This window comes from Penicillium crustosum (assembly GCF_028827405.1).
Source record: "Penicillium crustosum strain IBT 35664 chromosome Unknown utg000002l_segment0_segment0, whole genome shotgun sequence".
In the NCBI taxonomy this organism is placed as follows: domain Eukaryota; kingdom Fungi; phylum Ascomycota; class Eurotiomycetes; order Eurotiales; family Aspergillaceae; genus Penicillium; species Penicillium crustosum.
Genome location: NW_026623123.1, coordinates 4,834,563 through 4,858,473, shown reverse-complemented (window position 1 = coordinate 4,858,473; position 23,911 = coordinate 4,834,563). Strand labels below are relative to the sequence as shown.

The following is a 23,911-nucleotide window of genomic DNA, read 5'->3' as shown; positions in this document are numbered from 1 at the left end:
ATCTATTTGGAAATTCCAATTAGCTACATTTCCTTTCGATGTCACCAACGACAGTCTAAATCCAAAATTTCTTACATGGTATCTAGCTAAATAAAATCAAAAATTTCAAGCCAAAATCAGGAGATCATTTACAGTACGCCAATTCCCAAAGTCATTGGCTTCGAGCTCATGTAGTGTTCAAACCAGCGGGTGCAACGTCAAGTGCTCAATAGCAACATTGGCAACCTTAACCTCAGCCTCTTCGGCAGAAGCACAACCCTCTACCAGCGCGATTTCAGTCTGATTGACCACCGCCGAGCACCGATACGTAGCTGTGCCTTTAGATTCGACCCTCTTCCTCTTGAAGACCAAGGTCCCAGCCCCCTTTACCATGTTCTGCGCAATGTTCCGCGGATGAACAACATTAACCCCGTCGCCAATAACACGCTGGATGTACCACACCAGCCCGATACGTTCGACGAAAGCGTGACACACATCTAGATTGCCCCCACAGTCGATAAACATCGCCCCAAGGACACTCTCGACGATGTCCGACAGGAATTTATCCGCACGAAGACGGGCGAACAACTCCCACGGATACTGGCTTCCGTGTTCCAGGGCATCGCGGATCTCAACATAGAGACCTTGGTACCGCTTGAGACAAGCTTCCCGGGCGGCTTTGATGTTAGGGCCATGTGAGCGGAGGAATCGCCATAGGTGGATCTGGTCATAGTGTGGGACAAAGTTGACTTCGCCGTTGGTGAATTGGGTAGTGTGTGAGGGTTCGTCCGGGGCGCATAGCTCCATGCACAAGAAGGCGAGGAGGTTGGCGTTCACAACGGAATGCTTGAGCAATGTCATTGGTCCCTGGTCCATTTCTACAGGATGGGCTGCTATCACAGCCATGACGACCATGTCGAGGACAGCATCGCCGAGGAACTCCAGACGTTGGTAGGATTGTGTTGATGTATCGTACTCGCAGGATGCGTGAGTGAGCGCCTCTGTTAGGAGAGCAGGATCTTGGAAAGTGTATCCAATCAGGCCGGCCAATCGATGGTGGTTGATTAGATTGCTCACACCTTTACCTGGTGGGAGGATGAGGGGTGAGATATCATTCGTGAAGAGGTCGATCTCCGGTAAGAAGCGATGCAGACAGGCTTGCGCTTTGCGGATTCCACCGTCTATATAGGCTGCCCCAATGAGAGATTCCACAACGTCCGCTAGGACCTTGATTGAGATGTTCCTCTTGGCTGCCGATGGTTCCAATTTGTTCCTGATCAACGGTGCAGTCCATCTCCGGGGGGTGAATCGGCTCGTTAGGATAAAGCGGTCAATGCCAGTGTCTAGAGCTGCACGAGCTAGTCGAGTGTTCTGAATGAGTTTGTCACGGCTCTCCGAGAGGTAGCCCTCGTGCCACTTGGTATTCCGGAAAAAGAGCTGGCAACTGACGGTGAATTTGAGAACAGAGTCACCAAAGAACTCATATCTCTGATAGTTGGTACTAGCCTGTGCAATTGGAGTGCTGATAGCCGTAATAACGTGGTCGATGTTATTGATCCCGACTCCTTTCAAAATGGTATCGTTCAATCGATGTGCAACCAAAGATGCCTCCAGTCGATCCAAAATGGCAGAGATAAAAAGTCCAAAGAGACCCTGTTTTGCTGGAAGCTTGTCGATGACGCAAGCTACAGCAGGCAGAGCGTAAGATTTCTTTGGTGCATCTGTCTCTCCATCACCGGTAACATTCATAGCTCGCACTTGGAGGAGATTTCGGCGACGGGGGAGTGACGAACATTCCACTTCAATAGGCGACGTCTTTGTCACCTGGGCAGGAACTATCCATTTGTTGAATGCCCGTGGCTCGCTGAACTTGGACTGGTCGCGAATGATACCCATAGGCGAGGTAGTTGGATCCCTCGAATAGACTTCCAGCGCAGGCTCTTTCCCTTCATACATCGCAAGCCATTGCCCCAAGCGCTCGTGTGAGATATCGGGGATGAAGAGAGCCACGAAGTCGCGGTCGTCTCCCCGCTGGCGTGAGCTGGGAGCTTGCAGATAGAGTGATGTGATCCTTCTCATTTGATCTAGTGTCTCGGCTGTCATCTCAAATGTCGATATTTGCGGATCAAAATGGAGTTCCAATGAGGCTTCGGGGTTCCAGTAGAGAGGAATGGGGTGCGGTGTCGGAGTCAATCTTGGCAAAATTAAGCAGATAGCCAGATCTTCGTCGACAGAACCATTGTCATAGATTTTCAACCGTGTCTGGCACAGCTGGCCCGAAGCCCAAGCTTGTGCAAGGTCTACATAAGGGTCATACTGCTCTGCAGCCTGCACAATAGATGGGAGAGTCACCTGGTCCGAGAATCTCAACTCTGGTTTTCGGGTTAATGGTAAGAGGTTATCGTTCACCAACCCATACGAATACAAAGCTTTGTAGGCTTGGAATGCGGTCTCTTTTCTGGCTGCTCGCTCTGTCCGCCACCAGGCTTTCCCGTTTGTACGTCGAACCGTCGGGTGCACAGAATTCGGCAATGTGACCGTACCCAAAAGCAATCCTGCGCTGTTTTCTTGGAAGGAAAACATTGGTCGGTTGTCGGAATACTCGTCAACTGGTAAGACAGCGCAAAAGTGATGCAAATGCTGCACTGCATCGTCCGCCGTCAATAGGGCACTGCAAATCAACGATTAGTAAATATCAAGCAAATTTCTGGGTTGCCATTACCTCGTCTTTTCCACCCAAAGCCTCGCCTCCACATGCTCCTCGGCGGCCTCAAGTTCAAAGGCTTCCCGACGCTGTCGCTCATCATCCTGATATGCTTTAATCATAGCTTGCTCTAGTTCCTGCCATTTGTGAAGACTTAACAGCTCATCCTCATTTGAGATCATGATAGCATATGTAGATTCTCTATGACGAGCACGCCCACGCCTCTGGACAAAGGACTTGAGGTTCGCAGGCCTATCGTAACAAATAACCAAATTGCATGCGCTTACGTCAATCCCTTCTTCGAGAACATCAGTAGCGACAATGAGGTTTTTACGACCGGCTTTGAATTCATCAAGAGTATCTCGCTGCATATCTCGATGAAGTAGGTCACCGAGACAGCCCTTGCGGGTTCTATCGCTCGACCAACCAACATAAGAGGCACACTGGAAGCGATCTCTAGTCTTGGGATGAAGCGATAAAATGCGAGCTAAGACACTGACAGTTGCTCTCTGTTTGGCGAAGAGTAGCCCGGAAAACCCAGGCCTGTCCGTTTTTTCGAGGAAGTTGAGAAGCATTTCAAGCTTAATGGATACGTGAGTACTCTCCTCGGCTGAAACTGGTGCAGGCATTGCAAGGAGCAGTTCCAACAGGTAAATTCTCTCCATTCGGTCCAAATGTGACATCTCACTAGCATCTTGAATTGAACGCTGAAGTTGGTCAATCGAAGCGCTGATGAAGAAGTCGGCAGCCCAACCTCCCAGCTCCTCATAAATGTGACGGGTGCGCGCCTGGAAGTTCTTCAGTTGCTCGCTACAGAAGGTTTTACCTGAAGTGAGAGCCTTCGTAAGCTCCACAGTCTGATTCTTTGACCGTAATGATTCGATCCACGGATCGTCTTCTATGTTATAGGCCTTGCAACATTCTACCAGTGATGGAAGTAGTCGGCTTCCAAAGCCATACTGTGCGTCGTCAAAAGGTATGTAATTAACACGTTCTAAGTGAGGGCGATGGGTATTTTCCAAGAGCTCCGTGCGATGGACACGTGGGGTCTTGCATACTGCGTTCAAGTTGGATTCGATTATTCTGGGCAAGATTGTTAGTTGCCGGAGATACTCATTAGCATAAGCTAGGTGGACTAACTCAAGCTCGTTTTGGCTCGACCGGACCACTGGGCTAGCGGTGAGTCCTAAGATCCGAGGTACAGCATTTGGGCCTGACCTCAGCAAGGTAGGATGATAGTGATTTTGCATAATCTTGTTGGCCGGATGGCGTCTAGTGCAATGGTGAGCTGTATTATATGGTATATTAGTCTGGACTCTGCGGTGCCTTGAAATGTGTCACATACCCTCATCAAAGATAAGGAGTGCAAGTCGGGACATGCGAACAAAACCATGGCCCAAAGCATCAGCAAGGACAGCATATGTCGAAACAACAACACGGACGTCCTTGAGAACTTTGTCCCAGACACCCTGTTCAGTCCATCGATCAACATTGTCCAGACCAGTTAAAACTTTAGTTTTCACTGAGAGGATTTGGCTAGTGATAACTTCATGTTGTTGAAGACTTAATGCCACAGTTGGAGCAAGAAACCAGATAAGCTGAGATAGATGTGAGCCGAAGATAAGTATAAGAATTAACATGTTTATTCACCTTGTTCGGAGAGCCACAGTTCTCGAGCTCATGTATGATTCGAAGAATGGCACTGCAAGAAAAATGTCAGAAAAATGTGCCGATAAAGGGAATATCACATTCAAACATGCATATGAGTCTTTCCACTCCCTGTATCCATCTAGTAATAGTCAGCATCGTATAAAGGTCTCATTAAAAATAAATAAGAAAAAAAAAACATACCGCGACAATAATATTCTCCTTGCGGCTAGCCTCTAACATTTCGAGCTGGTACCCACGAGACCGGTAGGCAGCACCATCACTACTCAGACCCGTGGAAACCATGATGAGTAACAAGTCTCCAATGAGACTTTAAAAATAGGATGCCAAGTGTAAGAAAAAAGAAAAAGAAAAGAGAAGGGAGATGAGAGGAATCAAGCGATACCCAGGAAGCTGTTTGTTGGAGGGGGAGCTACGGCATCCCGCAGCGGCCATCACGCAGCTTTGGTCCAATGACCGTCGGCCTGGCCGATTCCCTTTTGGGCGTTGTATACTTACTTCCCTTGAGAACCCTTCTGAACCCTTGAGAACATCAGACTGAGTCTGAATTTCTACATCACGTTCATTCCATCTCTCTTTTTTTCTCCATCTCTTCTCATCTCCCCACTAATACCAGTCATCATCTTCAACGTCCCACTTTCTCTTCTATATTTCCATTACTTTTCCTCCGCTGTCTCTCAAACCTACTCTTCTTCAACCTGCTTATCAATTCACGCCAGACATTTACCTGTTGTGACCTCCCCATCCATCTCTCTTTCAGAAACTGAAACATCTGAGCGAGCACCTTTAAGTCCAAGCCACCGGTCAACTAACATCCGTGGTGGTTCCACCTATCTTCCCCCAAGCTTCCGAGCTGGCGTGCCCTTCCACGAGAAACTTTGAAGACTGGCTGAGGGACTTATCGCAGTGGCGTGAGATGTGTCAGAGGTGGATCGAACAGGAGTGGGAGAATAAATGCAATGACCCAGCTGAATGGAAAGAGGGCGATGTCCCTGGATTCAACCCAGGCATCGTGTCAAGCCAGAAACACCTAGCCTCCCTCCGTGACTGGAAAATTATGAATCCCCTTGACTGCACCTCAATTGAAGCACAAGAGACTGTGGGCATCAGCTGGTGCAACTGGAACCCCAAGAACGTCCGGCTGTCGGATGCAGGTGTCATCTATGCCCTTTTGACCTTGCCTACAGATTATCGCATCCGGTACCTGACCTACGACTTTGATCAGCGAGGGGATGTACGTAAAGAACGAGTCCCCAAAGCACCCACTGTGGGCTTTTACCAAAATAATCAGCGGACACTTGCCACATGGAAAGGTGTCTACGTTTTCACAGGGGGGTACAATGATGCCGGATGGTTGCTGGCCGACAATTACCCGGATGGACCACCATTTTTCCAAGCTGGTTTGGTGGTCCTATCGTCTCATGTGAAAATTTTCAATGCCCTCAATGTCCAGTTGACCGAGTACCAACCAAAAAAGTTAATCGTCCACGATCCTAATTCGATGGAGAATCCATGGAAACATGCCTATCAGCGGTACGGGATTTTACTCAGGGGCTGCAACGATGTTTCGGGATATTGTCTTGTACTCGCAGGGAAGAGCGTATCTGGGTATCAAAAGATAGGTCTTCTCTTTGGATTTCATGCCCCTATTGGTCCTGGCGCCGACGCCACCGACGCAAATTAAGCAATTCAACAGGACCAATGGCTCCACACGGCTTGAAAGAACAAGTTGGCCCCTGATGTGGAGTTTAAAAGGCAACCCAATGATTTCATTAACTTCATTGGGATCAAGTGGGAGCATGTGCCAATTCGGAAAAACACGACTGAAGCAATCACTACCTGGCGCAAGCGCAGAAGGTCAAACAGCTGTAATGAAACTCAAGATCCCCTCTTGTTCTCATCACACTCATCATCAGCTGGGAGTGAAACTGTAAATGAGCGAAGACCGGACCGAGAACTTGGCGATCTCACTATGGTTTCTTTCAAGCGTCTTTGGGCTGGGCTAGCGGCCATTGAATCGTCTCCCAGGTACTGGGAGCTATTTACCGCAGTTGGTACAATGGAGACCATGCATCAAAGGTGGCGTCACTACCGTCTGGCTGTGGAAGTGGTCAAACGCAATATCTCACCATCTGAGGGCACTGTTATCCGAGATCTTATGCAAACCCTGAGTCCAAGGCTTGCATCTTTGCTTCTAGGTATTGAGGTAGAGGAAGATCGCATTGCACTTGAAAATGATTTCAGCTACAATTCGGCCATGACCTTGTTTCAACAGCAGGCTGATGTACTTGAGGAGGGCCCCGTTAAACAGGCCTATGCGGACTTTTACTCCTACTTTCAAGCAGCTGCCTGCCGCCGCCCTAACATCGTATAGCCGTTCATCAAGCTAGAGCAGTAAGAGGAAAGTCACAGTGGGCTTCCCGGTTAAGGACCTTAATAGTACAGCGAGGTCCGAGGGATGAACTTCTGGCCGTCGTAAGCAAGTTTCCTACGTGTTATGCAGCATGGTCTGATTGTGAGTGGAACAAGGACGAGGGGAACATCGAAAAACGATATTTTCCAATGCAGACAAAGTCAGAAGTGCAAGTGAACACTTTACAAACCCTTAGTGCTTTGAAGCATCCAATAATTTGTCATGCTAGTGTATTGTTTTGTAGCATATCGTTGAATGCAATCCCTTTCACTAGTTACAATCTATCTGTAACTATTGGGACCCCCACAATCGAATTGTTTCTAGTATCCCATATATTTGCAGATTGCTTGCTGTTGAGAAATCGCTATGCACGGGAATAAACAAGCGATTATCCTGTTGGTGCAGCGGGCACCGTAGCTAAAAAGTACATGTGATATTGTTCTTCTCTAATTCCGAATCAATTTCCGCAAAAGAATTCCGATTTTGTTCCGATGGCTGGCCATGTTGCGATCCCTGTAAATATTCCGAACTTAGCTTCTAGAGATAATTCCTAGCACAGAGGCCTACAGGTTTGTATTTATTTGCATGCTGGGAATCCCCCTTTTGACAAATTTGGGAGAAATATATCGACTAAAATGACTGTATTACTGAGATTTATCTCATCGACGCCTTCGTCAATTGCAAACATCAATCCAGTGCTTGGCGGGTGTATACTTCTGCTGCTACTTGTTAGTTATCACAGATGATGTGCCTAGATAGTTTCAAAACACTGATGATTCCAGAGCGTTGGCTACTCGGCCGGATGGATCATCTATAATCTTTATTTCCATCCTTTGGCATCTTTTCCGGGCCCCAAAGCAAATGCAGCCACATCGCTCCCTTTCTTTCGATCTGTATTGGGCGGCAGCCTCCCAATGGACGCAAAAAAGCTACATGAAAAGTACGGTGACGCAGTCCGCATCGCTCCAAATGAGGTGACTTTCACGGACCCGGAAGCATGGAAAGAAATATTTGCGATTCGCCCCGGCAAACCCCAGCGCCCAAAGGACCAACGTCATGTATCCGTCGGCCCAAACCACATCCCTAGCATTCTTCGAACCGATGATCAAACTCACGCTCGTTATCGACGTTCGCTGTCTCATGGGTTCTCGGAAGGCAGTCTTCAGCGCCAGGAAGTTATTGTCAAGGGCTATGTTGACCTGTTGGTTCAACGGCTGCACGGACTCGCTAAGTCCGGCAGTACCATTGTCGACATGACATGTTGGTATAACTATACTACATTCGATATTATAGGGGATCTAGCATTTGGGGAATCATTCGGGTGCCTCCAAAATTCTCAATATCATTTTTGGGTTTCGGTCATCTTCAGCCATTTCCGCACGGCTGCATGGGCGAACGTATTGCGGCGTGTCCCAGCTGGAAACCTCCTCATGAAATGGATCATTCCAAAAGAGGTTCAAGAGCAGAAGAAACATCAGAATGAGATGACAAAGGAGAAAGTAAAGGCGCGCATGGGTAATGGTGACAACGGGCGCCCGGACTTCCTCAGCAACGTGTTGAAGCAACCACTTGAGAAGGGGATGAGCGAAGATGAGCTTGTAAGCAACTCTTATGTGCTCATCATTGCAGGATCGGAAACCACTGCCACTTTGTTGTCCGGTGTGACTTACTATATACTTACTGTTCCTGGCGTTCTCGACAAACTCAAAGCAGAGATCAGGGGTGCATTCACTTCAGAGGACCAGATCACCTGGTCTGCTGTCAATAAGCTCAAATATACCCTCGCTGTTTTGAACGAAGGTCTTCGTATGTACCCCCCCTGTCCCGTATGGGTTCCCACGAATGGTCCAGGGCAAAGGGGATTTCATCTGCGGGAGATGGGTTCCCGGGGGAGTAAGTTAAATATTGAGGCAATGACGCTATATTCAAAGGCTGACAGAGTTCAGACGGCTGTCGGAGTACCGATACTGGCCACCCACCGTTCCGCAGCGAACTTCAAGAGACCCGACTCCTTCATCCCAGAGAGGTTTATGGGGGCCTCCGAATTTGAATCCGACAATAGAAATGCAGTCCAAGCATTCAGCGTGGGGCCACGCAACTGTCTCGGTCGCAAGTACGTTTAATCTCAGGAAGTGCAAGATATCTAGTTACTGATCTCAGTTAGTCTCGCGTACGCGGAGATGCGATTGATCCTGGCCCGAATTATTTGGAACTTTGATATGGAAATTTCTCCCGATTCTGAACAATGGATCAAGCAGTCCTCATTTGTAGTTTGGGAGAAAGGTAGTTTGAACGTTAAATTGACCCCGGCACCTCATACTATTGGAATAAAATGATACTGTTCGAGTCATCATAAGTTAGCATTGATCAGAATGGTGATCGAATCCAAAGTTTCTTCACTTCCGTTTTTGTTGACTCAGTAATCACGCAGTATAATAGAGATCGGAAGCTCGATATCAAGTTGCTATTTGCTGTCATCTTTACCGTAGGGATAGAGTCACACATTCACCAGGAGTCTGACCTAATTTATTAATATTGCTGAAACCACAAATCCATGTATTCATAGCATTATCATCCATAATATTCGTCTCGGGCTTAATCATAATCATATCTATACCATGCAAAATTTCGCAATTCTTTTAGCAAATTAACTGTCTAGACCTTCAGAAAGGGCCAAAAATATCATTTTCCCGATTTAACTTGCCGATCAGATACATTCAACCACACAGACAAGTTGCTTTCTAGATTGCACAGTCCTGGTGGTCGGAATTGACTACAGGCTATGTCTCGGAATTATGAAAGCCTACCAAATAAGTCTCATTAAAGAAAATGCGGGGACGCGGGGTACTAAGATTAACTTTCCTGGTTCAAATAAAGTTCCCAGATTCATTGATCCACTCGATAAAAGGATGTCTTCCCCAGTTGACAGGAGTATGAACTACTATTCAGATATTACAAGTGAATAATAATTGCTCTCTGATGCATGAATACTGCAATGGCCGATCGAAATTTTGCAAATCTCTCCCGAGCCCAAAATCATGTCAATGTATACAGTATTGTCGTCATTGGCTTCATCACCCTCAGCTCGGCGGCCTATGGCTACGCGGCTGCCAATATTGCCACAACCCTAACCCAGCCGTCCTTTCAAGAAGACATGGGACTTGTGAACAACCCGAACGCTAGTGCTATTACAGGAACAATCAATGGTGAGCAGTTTAGCAGTAGCAGAGGACGTGAATGGATATGCGTCAGTAGCTAACATGACCGTTTAGGTATATACCAAGCAGGTGCCGTGTTTGGAGCCTTCTTGGCAGGATGGATGAGCGATAGATTTGGCCGAAAGCTCACTGCGGCAGTGGGAAACGCAATTATCATCGTTTCTGGAGCTTTGCTCACAGGTTCAGTCAATCCGTCTATGTTCATTGTCTTCCGGCTTTTCAACGGATTAGGGTATGAGATTCAGCGCCACATATTTCGCTCTTCAAGGCTGATTATTTGAATCTAGATCATTCATTATCCAAAACAGTGTTCCAGTTTGGATTGCCGAGCTTGCACCACCCAGAATCCGTGGTGCTGTTTCTGATGCCCATGCTCTTCTGATGCTATTTGGATATTGTATTGCAAGTTTTGTGGGGTTAGGATTCTATTTTGTCCCAGGAGAGAACCAATGGAGAGGGATTGTTGGAATTCAAATGGTACTTCCGACAATCGTTCTGTGTGGGATTTACTGGATGCCCGAGTCGCCTCGCTATTTGCTTTCCCGTGATCGAACTGAGGAGGCGTGGGAGGTTGTAAAGCGTCTCCACGCCGACAAAAATGATCTTGATACCCATGAGTTTGCGACTAGGGAGTTCTATCAGATGAGGAAGCAGATCGAGCTGGATATTCGCTTCCGGACCTCGTATTGGGGTATTTTCACGAACACGTCCCTACGCAAGCGAGCTATCATGACGATCTTTTTGGAGTTTAGTATTTACAGTTGTGGCGTTTTAGTAATTCTGAGTGAGTCAAATACCCGGTCTGAAACATTCTGACTAACGCTTTATCCAGATTATGGATCTGTGGTATGGGCAAGCCTTGGCTTCGACACAGTCCAGATTCTGGGCTTTCAAGTCGGATTCCAATCCATTGGATTTGTCACTAACGCTCTTTCCATGCTATGGGTGGACCGTGTGCCCCGACATTGGTTCATTTCTTTCGGACTTGCAGTCTGTGCAGTCCTCATGGCAATCGAAGCCGCTCTTCAACGTTTCTACCTAGGGAGTACAAACCGTGGTGGACTCATCGCGAGCGCCACCATTATCATGCTATTCCAAGCTACCTTTTGTGCGTTCTTGGATGGGCCAACTTATTTCTATATCACTGAGATATGGCCGAGCTACGCCCGCTCTCAGGGTCTGGCGCTTGCCATGTGCACATTTGCTTTGACTAACCTGATGTGGCTTGAGGCTGCGCCATATGCCTTCGAGGCTATTGGTTGGAAGTTCTACACCATTTTTATAGTCGTGCCCGCTATCGCGGCTGTCATAATCATCTTCACCTACCATGACACTAGGCATAAGCCGCTAGAAGAGATTGCGGCCTTGTTTGGGGATGCAAATCAAGTGGCGGTGTATCAACAAGAGTTGGATAGAAAAGAAATCCCTATGGAGGATATGGAAGTTGAGCCCCGAAAGGAGACTGCTGAGATTCAGGAAGTGGAGAACGTGGTGGCTATGCGAACGTGACGGGATCATACAAATATATCACGAAACCCTCAGGCATTCATAAACAAACTTCAAATAAGTCTGTCAACTTTCCAATATTTCTTCCGAATAATCGGTTCTGCTTCAAACTCTATCCAGAAACTAATTAGTAAAAGAGCGAACGCCTAGTTTAAAGCGTTCTTGCTATCTGCTCTTAATTATCTGCTGGATGAAATAGGCCACATAATGACCAAGAAACAACATCATATTTTTTATCCATGCGTTGCTTGTGATTTATTTACCAATTGGCTTTTTTTTGCCCTTATTGTTCTTTTCACGAATCAAGAGGTGCGGTTTTCCAAAGACGACTCTCGGGGTTACCATATTCGGGTGCATTCCGCGGAATTGGAGGAATATCGGAATTTGATTTCAGTCAGGGAAACTTTTGATCGGTAATACATACTTCAAAATTAAGGATTATTAGGAGTTTTGAATCTGGTAAAGGTCCCCGAACTCGGAAATGATGATGTCGCTAAGTGTTATCTATTCCGGGGCACGAGCGACACGCACAATGAGTTGCTTAATTTATAATTTATGATTTGTACTTACAAGAGCCTATTTTCACATCTTTTTGGTAAGTTAGCCAGAGAAGTCTCGACACCATGCCTCGCATCTTCCGTTCCCAAACCCGGGTACGAATCCCAACCCACCTCAGTGTGACCGAAGCAACGCTGCTGAACAGCTCAACCGCCATATCTCCGACCAAAATCATCTTTGAGGAAGCCATCAGCGGTAGGACGGTTTCATACGGCGAATTCACTGCCCTGGTCAAGAGTGGGGCGGCCTGGCTACGGCAAGCTCTTGCACTTAAGCCTGGACAAGTCGTAAGCGTGATATCGCCCAGCTGCATCGATTATATCATCGCCGTGCACTCTGTATGGTGGGCTGGCGGTGCTGTTTCTTTGATAAATGATTCTCTGTCGCCAACCGAAATTGCATATGGTATTCAGCTTGTCAAGCCAGACTACATTGTTGTGGGCAGTTCCGCTTCTAGCAAACTTGTTAAGAGCCTCGGTCTGAGCAGCCCAGCGAGCTCAGCTATCAAGATCATTGGACTTGGGGAAGCTCATCCCCAATGGTCCAGTTGGCCAAAACAGGCTGTTGGCCAAGGGAAATTTCCGGAGATCGAGGCTCACTCGTTCGCAAGTGGCGACAACCGACAAGTACCTGCAGCAATTATTCTGTCCAGCGGAACCACTGGCCATCCCAAGGCTGTTGTTCTCTCCCATTACAACCTCATCGCTGTGAACTACCAATTGCGTGCGGACAACCCTGACAACTGGAGGAGTGACATGCGCGAGGTTTTCTTCCCGCCCTTATCTCATGTCTATGCACTATATGTCGCCATTACAGGAGCTCCTTGGCTAGGCTATTACGTATGTCTAATGCCACGGTTTGAATTGGAAACATATTGTCGCCTTCTGTCGGAGCGAAAGGCAACACTGGCTAGATTGGTTCCTCCTGTTGCGAAAATGCTTGCCGAAAGCCCGGTCACCCGTCGATACACATACCCGGCTTTAGAGTATTTTACATGCTCAGCTGCTCCCATAAGTGTAAGTATTCTACTGTTGTGGCGTTGATGTCGAGTAACTGACAGCCGTGTAGGAGAAAACTGCCGGGGATCTGAGAACAGTATTCCCCGGAGTGAAACTATGCCAAAGTAAGTGCATCCACAAATTCATTTGAAATACGCCTTGACCTGGCAGCAAACGCTAATCGGGTTGCAGCGTATGGCTGCACTGAGGCCTCGGGTGCATGCGTACAATCCGGCACTCGCGACAAAGACATGCCGTTAAATGCGACGGGGAAGCTCATTACCAACGCCGAGATAAGGTTCATTGATTCTACTGGTAATGATGTCGATAATGGCGCACCAGGAGAGATCACCTTGCGGGGCCCGCATATTATGATGTGAGAATTCTGTTAAAATTATCCTGGGATCAATTCTGACAACCACTCACCAGGGGGTATTTGGGAGACCCCAAAGCCACAAGAGAGCATATGCTAGATGGTGGCTGGTACAAGACAGGGGACATAGGGTACTTAGATGCACAAGGCTTTCTCTTTGTCAGCGGTCGTATAAAAGACATCATCAAGTCAAACGGGTACTACAGCAAATATCTTCTCTCATATCTATGCCACAACCGAAGCTGACTCTATCTCAATAGATTCCAGGTTTCACCTCTTGAGCTCGAAGAGATACTCGTCCACCATCCACTTGTCAAAGAGGCGGCCGTACACGGTGTGTGGAGTGAACGCGACGCAACCGACCTCCTACGCGCGTATATCGTATCGGAGAAGCCGCTGGCGAAGACTGGGCGAGATATGGAAGAGGCCGCGCGATCTGTGACTGAGTTTGTAGCGAGCCAGGTAGCTGGCTATAAGCAGTTGAAGGGAGGGGTGATTTTTGTCGATTCGTTGCCTAAGAGCCCGACTGGAAAGCTGCTCAGACGGCTTCTCAAAGATATAGATGATACTGGATGTATCCCACTGCAGTCAAAGCTATAGACCAATAGTCAATACAGCATTTTGCTCCCTTGAACATACTTTCATATATGAGTTGCAGTACTCTAATCTAATGAGACAATTTCCTCAGCGTTATATATCCATCGCTATAGAGTAGGTACTGTATTCGGTAGCAAGCTGTCTAGGCTCTCATAACTCTTTTGCAGGCAATCAAAAAGGTCGTGTCCGCGGGTATTTTCCTCGCTGGAAGCCGAAGTACTACTTTTCCTTCTTATCCGACGTGGTCCTTGTGGACGGGTGCCTTCCAACCCATCTAAATGGCTACTACTACCAGAGCCACCGCATGATAAGATTACGGCGGTAGATTGAGCTGGCCCGTCTCCGTGGTGGAATAATGCCTCATCAAGTGTCTCAACTGCATTCCTTGCAGAGACACAATGGTCAGACAGATCGACTAACACCTGATAAGCCGACACTACAGAAGCAGAGGCTGATTCCGTTCCGCCCGTATCGGTTGACTCATCGATGACTTTAATCAGGTATAGGATGCATTGGACGAGAGTTGTGGTGATAGCGTGCCCGATTGGTAATAGGCCTTCATGATGAAGTGTGCTGAAATCGATTATTGTTTCGATGATTTTCCTTGAAATTGCTGTGCCGTCATCGTGCGGGGATTTCCTGTCCAGGCATGTACACTTCGAAGCAGGATTTCGTCGAATAAATAGTCGGAGAGTATTGATACGCTGGTTTTTATTTCAAAGGTCAGTCAGTACCTTGGGGGTAATCGGGATAGAAATACCGAGTAAAGGGGAATGTCATACCATCAGAACAACCAGTTGTCGCTGCATTGCAGTTTCCTGCAGTATCTCTAGGTCTCTGCTCAGGCTTGACGGACTTTCCCAAACGAGTTCAGCCGGGAGCTGTTGTTGAAGAATGCGAAGCTGGGTATCCAAGGCTTCTGTCGTTTGCCACTGACAGACAGGTTCAGATCTATCAGTAGCTAAGTTGTTCCAAATACAAGCCCAAATGCGCCCCAGATGGGCTAGAGCTTCCAAGTACGTGGCTTCCTGATGAAATATTTTCTCCATCGGCCCACTTTGCTCGTCAGGTTCGTTCGAGCAACTGATACATATGACAGCAGAGAAACTTTTGAATTGACCATTCCGCGCTGGTCTCGGTGCATCAATTTCCTCGTCTCTGATGAGGTAAGGTACTCCACCAAGGCATGCGAGGTTACGATCCAGGATGTAGATTGTCCACCACAGATTTTGGTCATAGGAGTCGCTTCCTTCGCTTCCTTCTCTGGGAGACGGTAATCGGTGATGAAGTTTAAGGGACATTGCTAGTCGAACAGTGACAGCAATAGACTGCAGGGCAAGATCCAGAAAGTCCATATGCAGAAAGTATATGGTAATCAGGGTATGGCATCGAAGAGCTTCCAGATTTGAAGAAAATTTGTCAGCCATTTGTATTAAGCTGCGAGCATGGTTTGCAAAAATCGTAGCCCGAGAGTTGGAAGACGAGCTGTTAATCCCAGTCACCTCAGCAATAGAGATGATGATGCACAACAACGCAACTGTTGGTGCGGCGACGTAGTGAACATCAATTCCGCAAGCAGATGGAGAATATCCCAAGTCTTCAATAATTTTATGTATGCGAGACCTGGCTCTTTGAAGCTGAATGGCAGGATAGTGCCTACCCACATTCTCAGAGTAAATGTCTAGTAATTCTTGAATTTTGGGGAAAGCAGGCAACTCAATGAAATAGGTTTCTCCGCAATTGTACAAGCCTTCCCCGTTCTCGGATCCTGTGTTCTCTCCGGGGTTAAACAAAGCTCGTGCTTCTGAGATTTGGGATCGTAAAGAGATGGGGTTGGGATCCTTTCCAACACATTTGTACAGACTATTCCTAACACATGGCCTAGGAGATGGATTCGCATGTACCGGCGGGTGAAGTAACGGTTCCGGTTCTCGCACTTCAGCAGTTTCCAGAATCGCTGGCCTAAATGATCATTAGGCGTCTTGTCCACTGGGACTGGGAGGTGATAACTACGGTGCTCTATAGCCGGATTCTTGGCTAGGAGAATTTCTTCTTCCATCTGGTATTGTCACTTTCGCAACCCGATGTCGCCCTCTCAAAGTAGTTTTCTTTGAACGGCGTTTCCCGGTATTGTACGTGCATGTGAGGTCTCGATCTTCACAACTGAGACAGGGATCATGACCAGAACACTGCAATCTGAATTAGAAGAATCCGATTTGCTAATTGATTTAAATCATACCTTGCTTTTCCGGCGTTGGCACGCCTGGCTGCAGATGCCCGTTGGTTACTGTTGGAGAATCCGAAGGGGGAAGGGGGTAGCTTACCATGCGCGAGAGATATATTTGTCCCTTCGGGGCCTTTTCGGGGGATTAGAGTCTTGAGGACTCATGGCGTGTCATGCTCAATAGGAGTGAGAATAACGAGCAAAGGATTTGCCCAGGGTCAACGGTTACATAGCAGACCGCCCTATTGGCCCAATCCAGGATGATCCCCCGCTTTCTCCCCCGGCAACGCAAATCGGTAAATCAGGTCGGAATTACAGAGCTTCCATTCAGATTCCCCCAATCTTGAGGTGAAAGAGCATTTTTATCTCAAAAATGTCGAGTGTTAATTTTCCCAGACAGAGAAGCTCAACTGCTAGCCATGGTGATCGTGTCAGCAAGAACCGCAGGCATAGAAACAATTCCCCTGTACTGGGCAGACGGGATTCGAGTATAATGAAACTTCGCGATCGCCTACAGTCTATTAGGCGCTCTTCTCTCGATATGCGTGCTGAATTACCCCGTCATGCAGTTCCCTCGGGCGTAGACGCACACCATGAGTGTCAGCCTCCAGCGTCAATGGAGAGTGAAGTTGTTCTCAACCTCCACGTCATGGAAAGTGAAATGGGGTTGCGACCAGCAGGACTCGCCAGAAGATCGTCTCAGTCCAGCTCTGATCACACTTCCACTCACGGAACTCCACGGAACGAGCTTGAGGATCCTTTGGAAGAAACAGACAATTCTCCACTAACAGTGGATAACAACGGTCAATTAAGGTACTTCGGTTATTCTTCTTACATGAGAATGGTCTCTATTCTTCCTCAAGCAAAAACAAAATCCTCCCCGGGACAAAGGGTCCCATGTTCACCAAGCGATAACGCTATCGACATCGATGGAGAGGCAATGGCCGATAGCCCCCAAACCCAAACTCGCTTGATTGAGTTGTTCTTCAATTACCAGAATGCCGCAATACCCATTATCGACGAGGAGGCCTTCCGAGAAGGGTATATTTTAGGGGAACGGTCAGATTACTTCTCACGGTTTCTTCTATACTCGCTACTTCTGAGATCGCTGAATTTCGATGATGATCTACTCCACCGAGAAACCTTGGCAACTATTTACACCCGCCGAGCGAAAGCTGAACTGCTATTTGAGATGGAGAATCCGACTCTTGCCACAATTCCGGGCTTGTGCCTATTTGGCTACTATTTGGCAGGATTGGGAAGTGACAGGGCGTGCTGGATTTACCCAGGTTTGTTATCCCAATGCAGCCACAGCACATATCTGGTCTATGCTTGCTGATTATTTGTAGGCATAGCGTACCGCTTAGTGTTCGATTTTGGTTTACATGAAGACTGCAAGAACCTGGTAACTGCTGGGCTGCTGACTGAGGTTGATCAACGCGTCCGGCAGGCGACACTCTACGGATGTTACGTTCTTGACAAGCAAGTTCCCTCTCGCGCTATTTCTGCCCGGGGGTACTAACAACTTTGAAGATTATACAGCTCATTTCAGGGCCGGCCAACCGCCATTCGTTTGGACGACCTCAACATCACCAGACTCTCCGCGCAAACTCTGGGCACACGTAACCAACTCGTGGCGACATGGGTCGAGCTAGCATCTCTACTAAATGATGTCCTATCTGTAATTAACGGCCCCCCTCAGAGGATATACCAAGACTCCTCTGTGACCAAACTATCTGAAGTGAGCCGAAAACTTCTCGCATGGTTTTTGAATCTTCCTCAAGAGCTGCAGTGGGATTCAAATGGCTCAATATCCCCGAGCGTCTGTGCTCTTCATCTCCAATTTCTATCTACAACAATCCTCCTCAACCGCCCATTTGCAACTTATATATTCAACCGCGGTCCCAAATCAGCGCCCCGACACCGATGCCTAGAAGGGCAGACGACCAAAATTTCACAGCAAATCTGCACAGCGAATGCAGTCCGGGTGTCAAAGCTACTCCTGGCTTATAGGCAACATCATGGTGCTTCTAAAATCTTCTCCACCATCAACCCTACCTGTCTCTCAGCTGCCGTTGCTTTGATATCTGATATCGTGAGTGCAGAGCCGAACGAAGATAAAGAAACAGAGAGGAAATGGCTAGCTGCTATCATGGAGACATTGGAAGAGATTATACCGTGGTATCCAGTAGCGGAACGAAGTCGCAACACCCTGGCCGCCATAATGAACACTTGCGGGCTATCGGATATTGTTAAACAGCTTGCGAAAAGGTCAGGAAGTGTCCCAATAGCAATGCTACCAAGTCATGCTCCAATGGACATTTCAGCGACCAACTGGAACGCCGATTCTGATTTCGCATTTGATCTCGAGTTCCCATTCGATTCGGTATATGACGTTCACAACATCAGCCTCACAGGTTTCTATGCGCAACCCTCACAGATAATGGATTTTGGGAACTGGGAGACTGAAGATCCACTTTATGGACTCAATCTATGATGCTCAAGGATTAAGTTTAGATAATATATTGATGAAAATGAAGCAAAAAATTCCGGATGTTACACTGGATAATACAAGAATAGTCAGCCGCTTATGCGACCTTGCCGTGTATCTTTCGGTGATCCTTTCAGATATGATTATACGTGTATGTTCAGTGGGTAAAGAGAAGCATAAACTAGGCTAAGGATCATTTGTACAGCCTTTTTATATGGATAATGATGAAGATTTGATCAATCATAACATTCTGGATGTAAACATTGATATGTAAAATCACGCTATCAACTCATGCATCTAAACCTACAGCTTCGCCAGCTTTTTCTGCTGTTTCGCAATCATATCCATGAGGATCTCCTCACTTCCTCCAGAAACGACCAGAACACGGACATCTCGACTAATCTGCTCGACTCTCCCACCAAGTCCACCCCTAGAGTATCCCAACCCACCAAAGACCTGCTGTGCTTCGCGAGAGATGCTCTCGAGATTATGTGCAGCCTGGAATTTAAGCAGTGCAGTCCACGGCGAGAAGGCAAGGGCCGCAGTGCGTGTCGATCGGTGTACGATATCTTCCATCAAACAATGGACAGGTTCAATTAGCCCCGCCATCTTACTGAACTTGAGCCTAACTGCCTGGTTCTCGAACAATTTCTTGCCGAAGGTCTCGCGTCGTAGCGCATGTCGGTAGCTGTCTTCCAGAGCGACACGACCCAGACGCAGTGCAGTAATTCCAACCCACAAGCGCTCGTGGGTAAAAGCTGTTTTCCCTTAATCAGTACTCTCCGAGTCGTCATTTACTAGGGATTTGTGAACGTACTGGACATGATAATCTCAAACCCTTGGTTTTCCTTGCCGAGGATATTCTCTACAGGAACCACAACGTCCTGCAGGTCAATGAACGTCGAGCCGCTGCTGCTGACACCCGAGTTGTACATCTTCTTTCCTGTGATTCCCGGCATCTTCATATCGAGGATGAAAACAGTGATACCTTTAGCACCTGGCGAACCGGTTCGAGCAGCACAGAGAGCGTGTGTAGCCAACTGCCCCTGCGTGATCCACTTCTTCTCTCCGTTAATAACCCAGCTTTTGCCATCCTTGGACTTTTCCGCCGTGGTGGTCAGACCAGCCACATCCGAGCCGGCTACAGTTAAACAACATTAGCCTCTCGCACAGTTTCCTATTCCCTATTTGGCTCACCATCTGGCTCCGTCACCATGAGACAGTGCTTCTGCTGTCCTCGCAACAACGGCGACAAGTACTTCTGCTTCTGCTCAAATGTACCATAAGAGGCGATGGGTGCACCGCCAGTAGTAGCTCCGCCATTGATTCCCCAGACAACACCCAAGTATCCGCAGCGGGCGATCTCGTCGATGAGCTATCAGATTTCATTTCGTGTCAGTGCTTCGTTGCAATATTGAACATACGGTGTGTTCTCAAAACACTCACAATAGCATCATGGAACTCGTCCCACTCTAGAAGATACTGTCAGCGGTGTTTGTCCAGTGGCTTCGTCTTAAACATACCGTCAGCCGGAATCCCCGCAGGCAATGTCAACCCTTCAAGACAATCCTTCGGAAGTGGGAACACTGCAGCAGCCAAGAAGCCTAGCTGCGCGTGACGTTGGAAGGCCTCATCAGGCACATATCCTTGTTCTTCCCACTCTCCTGCATTGGGTGTGACCTCGCTGTCGATATACTCTCGGATAAAGCGCTGCAGCTTTCGGTGGGAATCCTTGTAGTATGGGTGAGCTGTATCCTTGTGCCAGGATGGATCAGCAAAGGGAATGTTAGAAGTTAGAGCGGATGAAGTCATTTTGTGTAGAGATGGTATTCTAACAAAGTTGTTGAGGAATTAGAGAAGGTATCATTAGTAGCAGTCTATTGTATTTAAGTCTTCAATTGACTCTAGCGAGATTCGAGTGCCGTGCCGCATATCGCTCTTCATTGTTTTCCATACTTTAGAACTCATTATTTCCGATAGGCCGAAAAGTTTAGGCTCGTGAGCCGTGACAGCATTCTAGACTAATTATTCCGAAGTAAATTCCGACGTGCTCGATAATTCCGCGGAATTTGATGCCACCGTCCAGAGTGACAAGGCCATGGCACAGAAAAGGCGCCAATAAGTTCTGTGCCAAAGAAACAAATTTTTAATTCACAAGAGAACAGAAAAGGTCAAGAATCATTAGTATGGCTCAACGACTGCAACAAATCTCCAAACAGTTGGCTCATGACAACCAACCACGTGACCCTTCCAGGTAGATGCATTTTAGTCTTTTCAGAAGGAAACGAGTTCATAACTTGCTTAGGATTGATGGACAAGTCGTTTTGATCATGGGAGGCGCGCAAGGTCTGTTGGGCTCTATGAACTATTCGCATGCCTCACTAACCTTCCACAGGTATTGGGCGGGCGGCAGCAACACTTCTCGCGTCTAAAGGAGGTAAAATCGTACTTGCGGATGTAGACGAGACGAAAGCCAATGAGGTCATCAAGGAACTGCGACTTGCAGGACACGAGGCAACATGTGTTGTGGGAGACGCTCTGGACGAAGCATTCCCGGCAAAAGCAGTAGAGGCAGCGTTGAAGGCATTCGGGAAGGTCAACTGTCTAATCAACAATGCTGGTACACAACAATCACCATATCTATATGTCCAATACTGATCTTTTCAGGGTTCTGTTATGACAGCGCCATTCACAAGATGAGCGACGAAAAATGGGACATGATCATGAAAATCCACAACTATGTTCCTTTTCGGATGATCCGCGCCTTGTCCGCGCACTGGATGGATCCTCAAACTGCTGATATGCTCAAGACTGTCATCAATGTATCTTCGACATCAGGACTGCACGGCCAAATGGGTCAGATTAACTATTCGACGGCGAAGTCCGGGATTTTGGGACTTACCAAGACTGTCGCCGCGGAGTGGGCTAGGTATGTGTAGACGGCTTCTGTGCTAGAATGGCCTCGCTAACATGGTGAAGATACAATGTCCGTTGCAACGCCGTCGCTTATGGCTGGATGGATACGCGGTTAACCAAGCCCCCTCAGAGGAGAAGGTTATGCTTGCTGGGCAGAATATCGTCACGGGCATCCCTGCGAACGCGCGCAAGTTCAGGGACACGTCGGATATTCCTCTTGGGCGGCCGGGTACTGTTGATGATGCGGCCAATGTTATGCTGTTTTTGGCTAGTCCCATGTCATCCTATGTCACGGCGACTTGTATTGAATGTACAGGAGGTAGATATATGTAAGTTACAAGAAAATACATCTACACTTCTATAACACCCGAGATAAAGTGACATTACTTTCCTATCTCTACTATAGAACACAAAACCAAATGCAATCAAGCGAATGTAAAGAGGAAGGTGATCCACAGCTGTTGTTTTCCTCATTGGAATACGCGTTGTTGGGGTAATCTTGGCGTGCGCTCCCTTTTTGGAACGAACGTCTTTTTGGGACTTTTGCTTCATATGAAGGACGAAGATAGGATGGAAGGTAATCCATACTTTACAGGCCTGCTTATTGTAAATTTAATATTACTTTCCAAATAAAGGTCTTTCGGAAAATTTTACTTGTAGATACCACATCAATGATCGAATATATATAGTTGGGTGAAAGACGCTTTTCTCATAACTCCAAATCTAGCAAGCCCTTGCATTAGACAATAACTCCAAACAAATCTCCCGAACCAATATCCGAAATCATGTCGCAAGCTCTTGATTTGTCCCTGTTGAAAGGGTCTCCCGAGGAAAGAGATGCGGTTTCGGCAGCCCTACTAGACACACTCAAAACGCGTGGAGTGGCCAAACTAAAGAACCACGGGCTTCCAGAAGATCTGATTGCCAAAATGTTTGACCATGTAAGCAATTAACTTAACCTTGGAAACCAAAGACTGTACCTCCACTAACTATATTTGCAAGACCCGTCGATTCTTCTCTCTTTCACTAGGGGATAAGATGACTGCCAAACATCCACCCGAGGCAAACCCCAACCGTGGATACAGTTATGTTGGCCAGGAATCAATCTCTTCCATTAGTGGCTACGAGAAAGGTCTGGCTCAAGGGAAGTCTGTTCGGGATATCAAGGTGAGCGCTTCCTGCGCAATCCGCCATGAACATCCATCCTAATGAGGACAGGAAACTCTCGATATGGGCTCCCCACACGACAACCTTGTGGACAACATCTGGGTTGCCGACGAGAAACTTCCCGGCTTCCGTAAATTTATGGAAGATTTCTATGAAAGCTGCTTCAAGGTCGAGTTGGAGATTCTCGACGCGTTGGCCAAGGCCCTTGATATCTCAGCATCAGAGCTCAAACTGCTACACAACAAGGCCGAAAATGAGTTCCGTCTGCTTCACTATCCAGCTGTGCCAGCATCCACCCTAGAAGATGGAACCGCCACGCGCATTGCAGAGCACACTGACTTTGGCACGATTACCATGCTGTTTCAAGATTCCACTGGTGGTTTGCAGGTCGAAGATCAACAAAATCTGGGAACTTTCCACGATGTTGTGTCAGGGGGAAAGTCGGAGATTATTCTGAACATCGGTGACTCTCTTCAGCGCCTGACCAATGATACATTCATGGCTGCATGCCACCGGGTAACTTATCCACCCACCATCAAAGTGGGTTCTGATGTGATGATCCCCGAGCGCTATTCTGTTGCCTATTTTGCGAAGCCGAACCGTATCGCTTCCTTGTTTCCACTGAAGAAGTTCATCACGCCTTCTACTCCGTGCAAATATGAGGACATTACAGCCTGGGACTACAACAATCTGCGAATCGCCAAGTTATTCTCCTAAGCAGCCGTCTGGTTATAATATGGCGTCTAGTTATACATGTATTTATGTGCTTAGGTTACTCTTCAGATTGAATAACTTTTATCGAACCTGAATCATAGGTATGTAGGGAATTTTTCAGAACAATTTCTTCCTTTTCGAGTAAATACACTATTGCGCCTTAGACATCTACATAGTCTAGCCTTTGAGGCGGGTATTGTTATTTGACGTCTACAATGTTTACTTGGAGCTCAAAATGACGTTGGAAGATTAAGAACACGACTCGATAACCATCCATGAGAAGAGGGGTAATGACCCAATAGAGCAAGAAGTTCCGAGGCCTTGACCTTTGGACTTTCAGATATAACCATTGAGTGTTGCGACCTGGAGGATTCTACCTAGACGT

At 47.4% G+C, this 23,911-nt stretch overlaps 10 protein-coding genes across 10 annotated transcripts; 7 read left to right on the top strand and 3 right to left on the bottom strand.

The window, feature by feature from the left end:
• Positions 1–177: 177 nt before the first annotated feature.
• N7487_005332 (putative RNA helicase/RNAse III) lies at positions 178–4,636 on the bottom strand (the record flags this gene model as incomplete). Its single annotated transcript, XM_056873079.1, has 7 exons — positions 178–2,650; positions 2,702–3,766; positions 3,824–3,971; positions 4,029–4,281; positions 4,334–4,385; positions 4,444–4,472; positions 4,535–4,636. The coding sequence occupies 7 exons, from the start codon at positions 4,634–4,636 to the stop codon at positions 178–180; spliced, it is 4,122 nt and encodes a 1,373-aa protein (XP_056730799.1).
• A 631-nt stretch (positions 4,637–5,267) lies between these two features.
• N7487_005331 (uncharacterized protein) lies at positions 5,268–6,725 on the top strand (the record flags this gene model as incomplete). Its single annotated transcript, XM_056873078.1, has 2 exons — positions 5,268–5,884; positions 6,107–6,725. The coding sequence occupies 2 exons, from the start codon at positions 5,268–5,270 to the stop codon at positions 6,723–6,725; spliced, it is 1,236 nt and encodes a 411-aa protein (XP_056730798.1).
• A 953-nt stretch (positions 6,726–7,678) lies between these two features.
• On the top strand, positions 7,679–9,100 carry N7487_005330 (cytochrome P450; the record flags this gene model as incomplete). The annotated part of the gene is made up of 4 exons (XM_056873077.1): positions 7,679–8,570; positions 8,623–8,657; positions 8,711–8,877; positions 8,929–9,100. 4 exons carry the CDS (start codon positions 7,679–7,681, stop codon positions 9,098–9,100), a joined length of 1,266 nt encoding a protein of 421 aa, XP_056730797.1.
• A 659-nt stretch (positions 9,101–9,759) lies between these two features.
• On the top strand, positions 9,760–11,491 carry N7487_005329 (uncharacterized protein; the record flags this gene model as incomplete). Its single annotated transcript, XM_056873076.1, has 4 exons — positions 9,760–9,970; positions 10,037–10,214; positions 10,270–10,766; positions 10,815–11,491. The coding sequence occupies 4 exons, from the start codon at positions 9,760–9,762 to the stop codon at positions 11,489–11,491; spliced, it is 1,563 nt and encodes a 520-aa protein (XP_056730796.1).
• Positions 11,492–12,111: 620 nt separating this feature from the next.
• N7487_005328 (uncharacterized protein) lies at positions 12,112–14,017 on the top strand (the record flags this gene model as incomplete). The annotated part of the gene is made up of 5 exons (XM_056873075.1): positions 12,112–13,062; positions 13,115–13,169; positions 13,237–13,420; positions 13,474–13,614; positions 13,678–14,017. The coding sequence occupies 5 exons, from the start codon at positions 12,112–12,114 to the stop codon at positions 14,015–14,017; spliced, it is 1,671 nt and encodes a 556-aa protein (XP_056730795.1).
• Positions 14,018–14,121: 104 nt separating this feature from the next.
• On the bottom strand, positions 14,122–16,073 carry N7487_005327 (fungal specific transcription factor domain-containing protein; the record flags this gene model as incomplete). The annotated part of the gene is made up of 3 exons (XM_056873074.1): positions 14,122–14,718; positions 14,797–15,895; positions 15,919–16,073. The coding sequence occupies 3 exons, from the start codon at positions 16,071–16,073 to the stop codon at positions 14,122–14,124; spliced, it is 1,851 nt and encodes a 616-aa protein (XP_056730794.1).
• A 781-nt stretch (positions 16,074–16,854) lies between these two features.
• On the top strand, positions 16,855–18,735 carry N7487_005326 (fungal specific transcription factor domain-containing protein; the record flags this gene model as incomplete). The annotated part of the gene is made up of 3 exons (XM_056873073.1): positions 16,855–17,527; positions 17,588–17,753; positions 17,835–18,735. The coding sequence occupies 3 exons, from the start codon at positions 16,855–16,857 to the stop codon at positions 18,733–18,735; spliced, it is 1,740 nt and encodes a 579-aa protein (XP_056730793.1).
• Positions 18,736–19,032: 297 nt separating this feature from the next.
• Positions 19,033–20,541, bottom strand: N7487_005325 (acyl-CoA dehydrogenase family protein; the record flags this gene model as incomplete). Its single annotated transcript, XM_056873072.1, has 5 exons — positions 19,033–19,487; positions 19,547–19,870; positions 19,927–20,104; positions 20,176–20,201; positions 20,253–20,541. 5 exons carry the CDS (start codon positions 20,539–20,541, stop codon positions 19,033–19,035), a joined length of 1,272 nt encoding a protein of 423 aa, XP_056730792.1.
• A 518-nt stretch (positions 20,542–21,059) lies between these two features.
• N7487_005324 (SDR family NAD(P)-dependent oxidoreductase) lies at positions 21,060–21,978 on the top strand (the record flags this gene model as incomplete). Its single annotated transcript, XM_056873071.1, has 5 exons — positions 21,060–21,075; positions 21,125–21,349; positions 21,397–21,658; positions 21,709–21,715; positions 21,778–21,978. 5 exons carry the CDS (start codon positions 21,060–21,062, stop codon positions 21,976–21,978), a joined length of 711 nt encoding a protein of 236 aa, XP_056730791.1.
• Positions 21,979–22,430: 452 nt separating this feature from the next.
• On the top strand, positions 22,431–23,529 carry N7487_005323 (isopenicillin N synthase family dioxygenase; the record flags this gene model as incomplete). Its single annotated transcript, XM_056873070.1, has 3 exons — positions 22,431–22,586; positions 22,648–22,812; positions 22,864–23,529. The coding sequence occupies 3 exons, from the start codon at positions 22,431–22,433 to the stop codon at positions 23,527–23,529; spliced, it is 987 nt and encodes a 328-aa protein (XP_056730790.1).
• Positions 23,530–23,911: the final 382 nt, after the last annotated feature.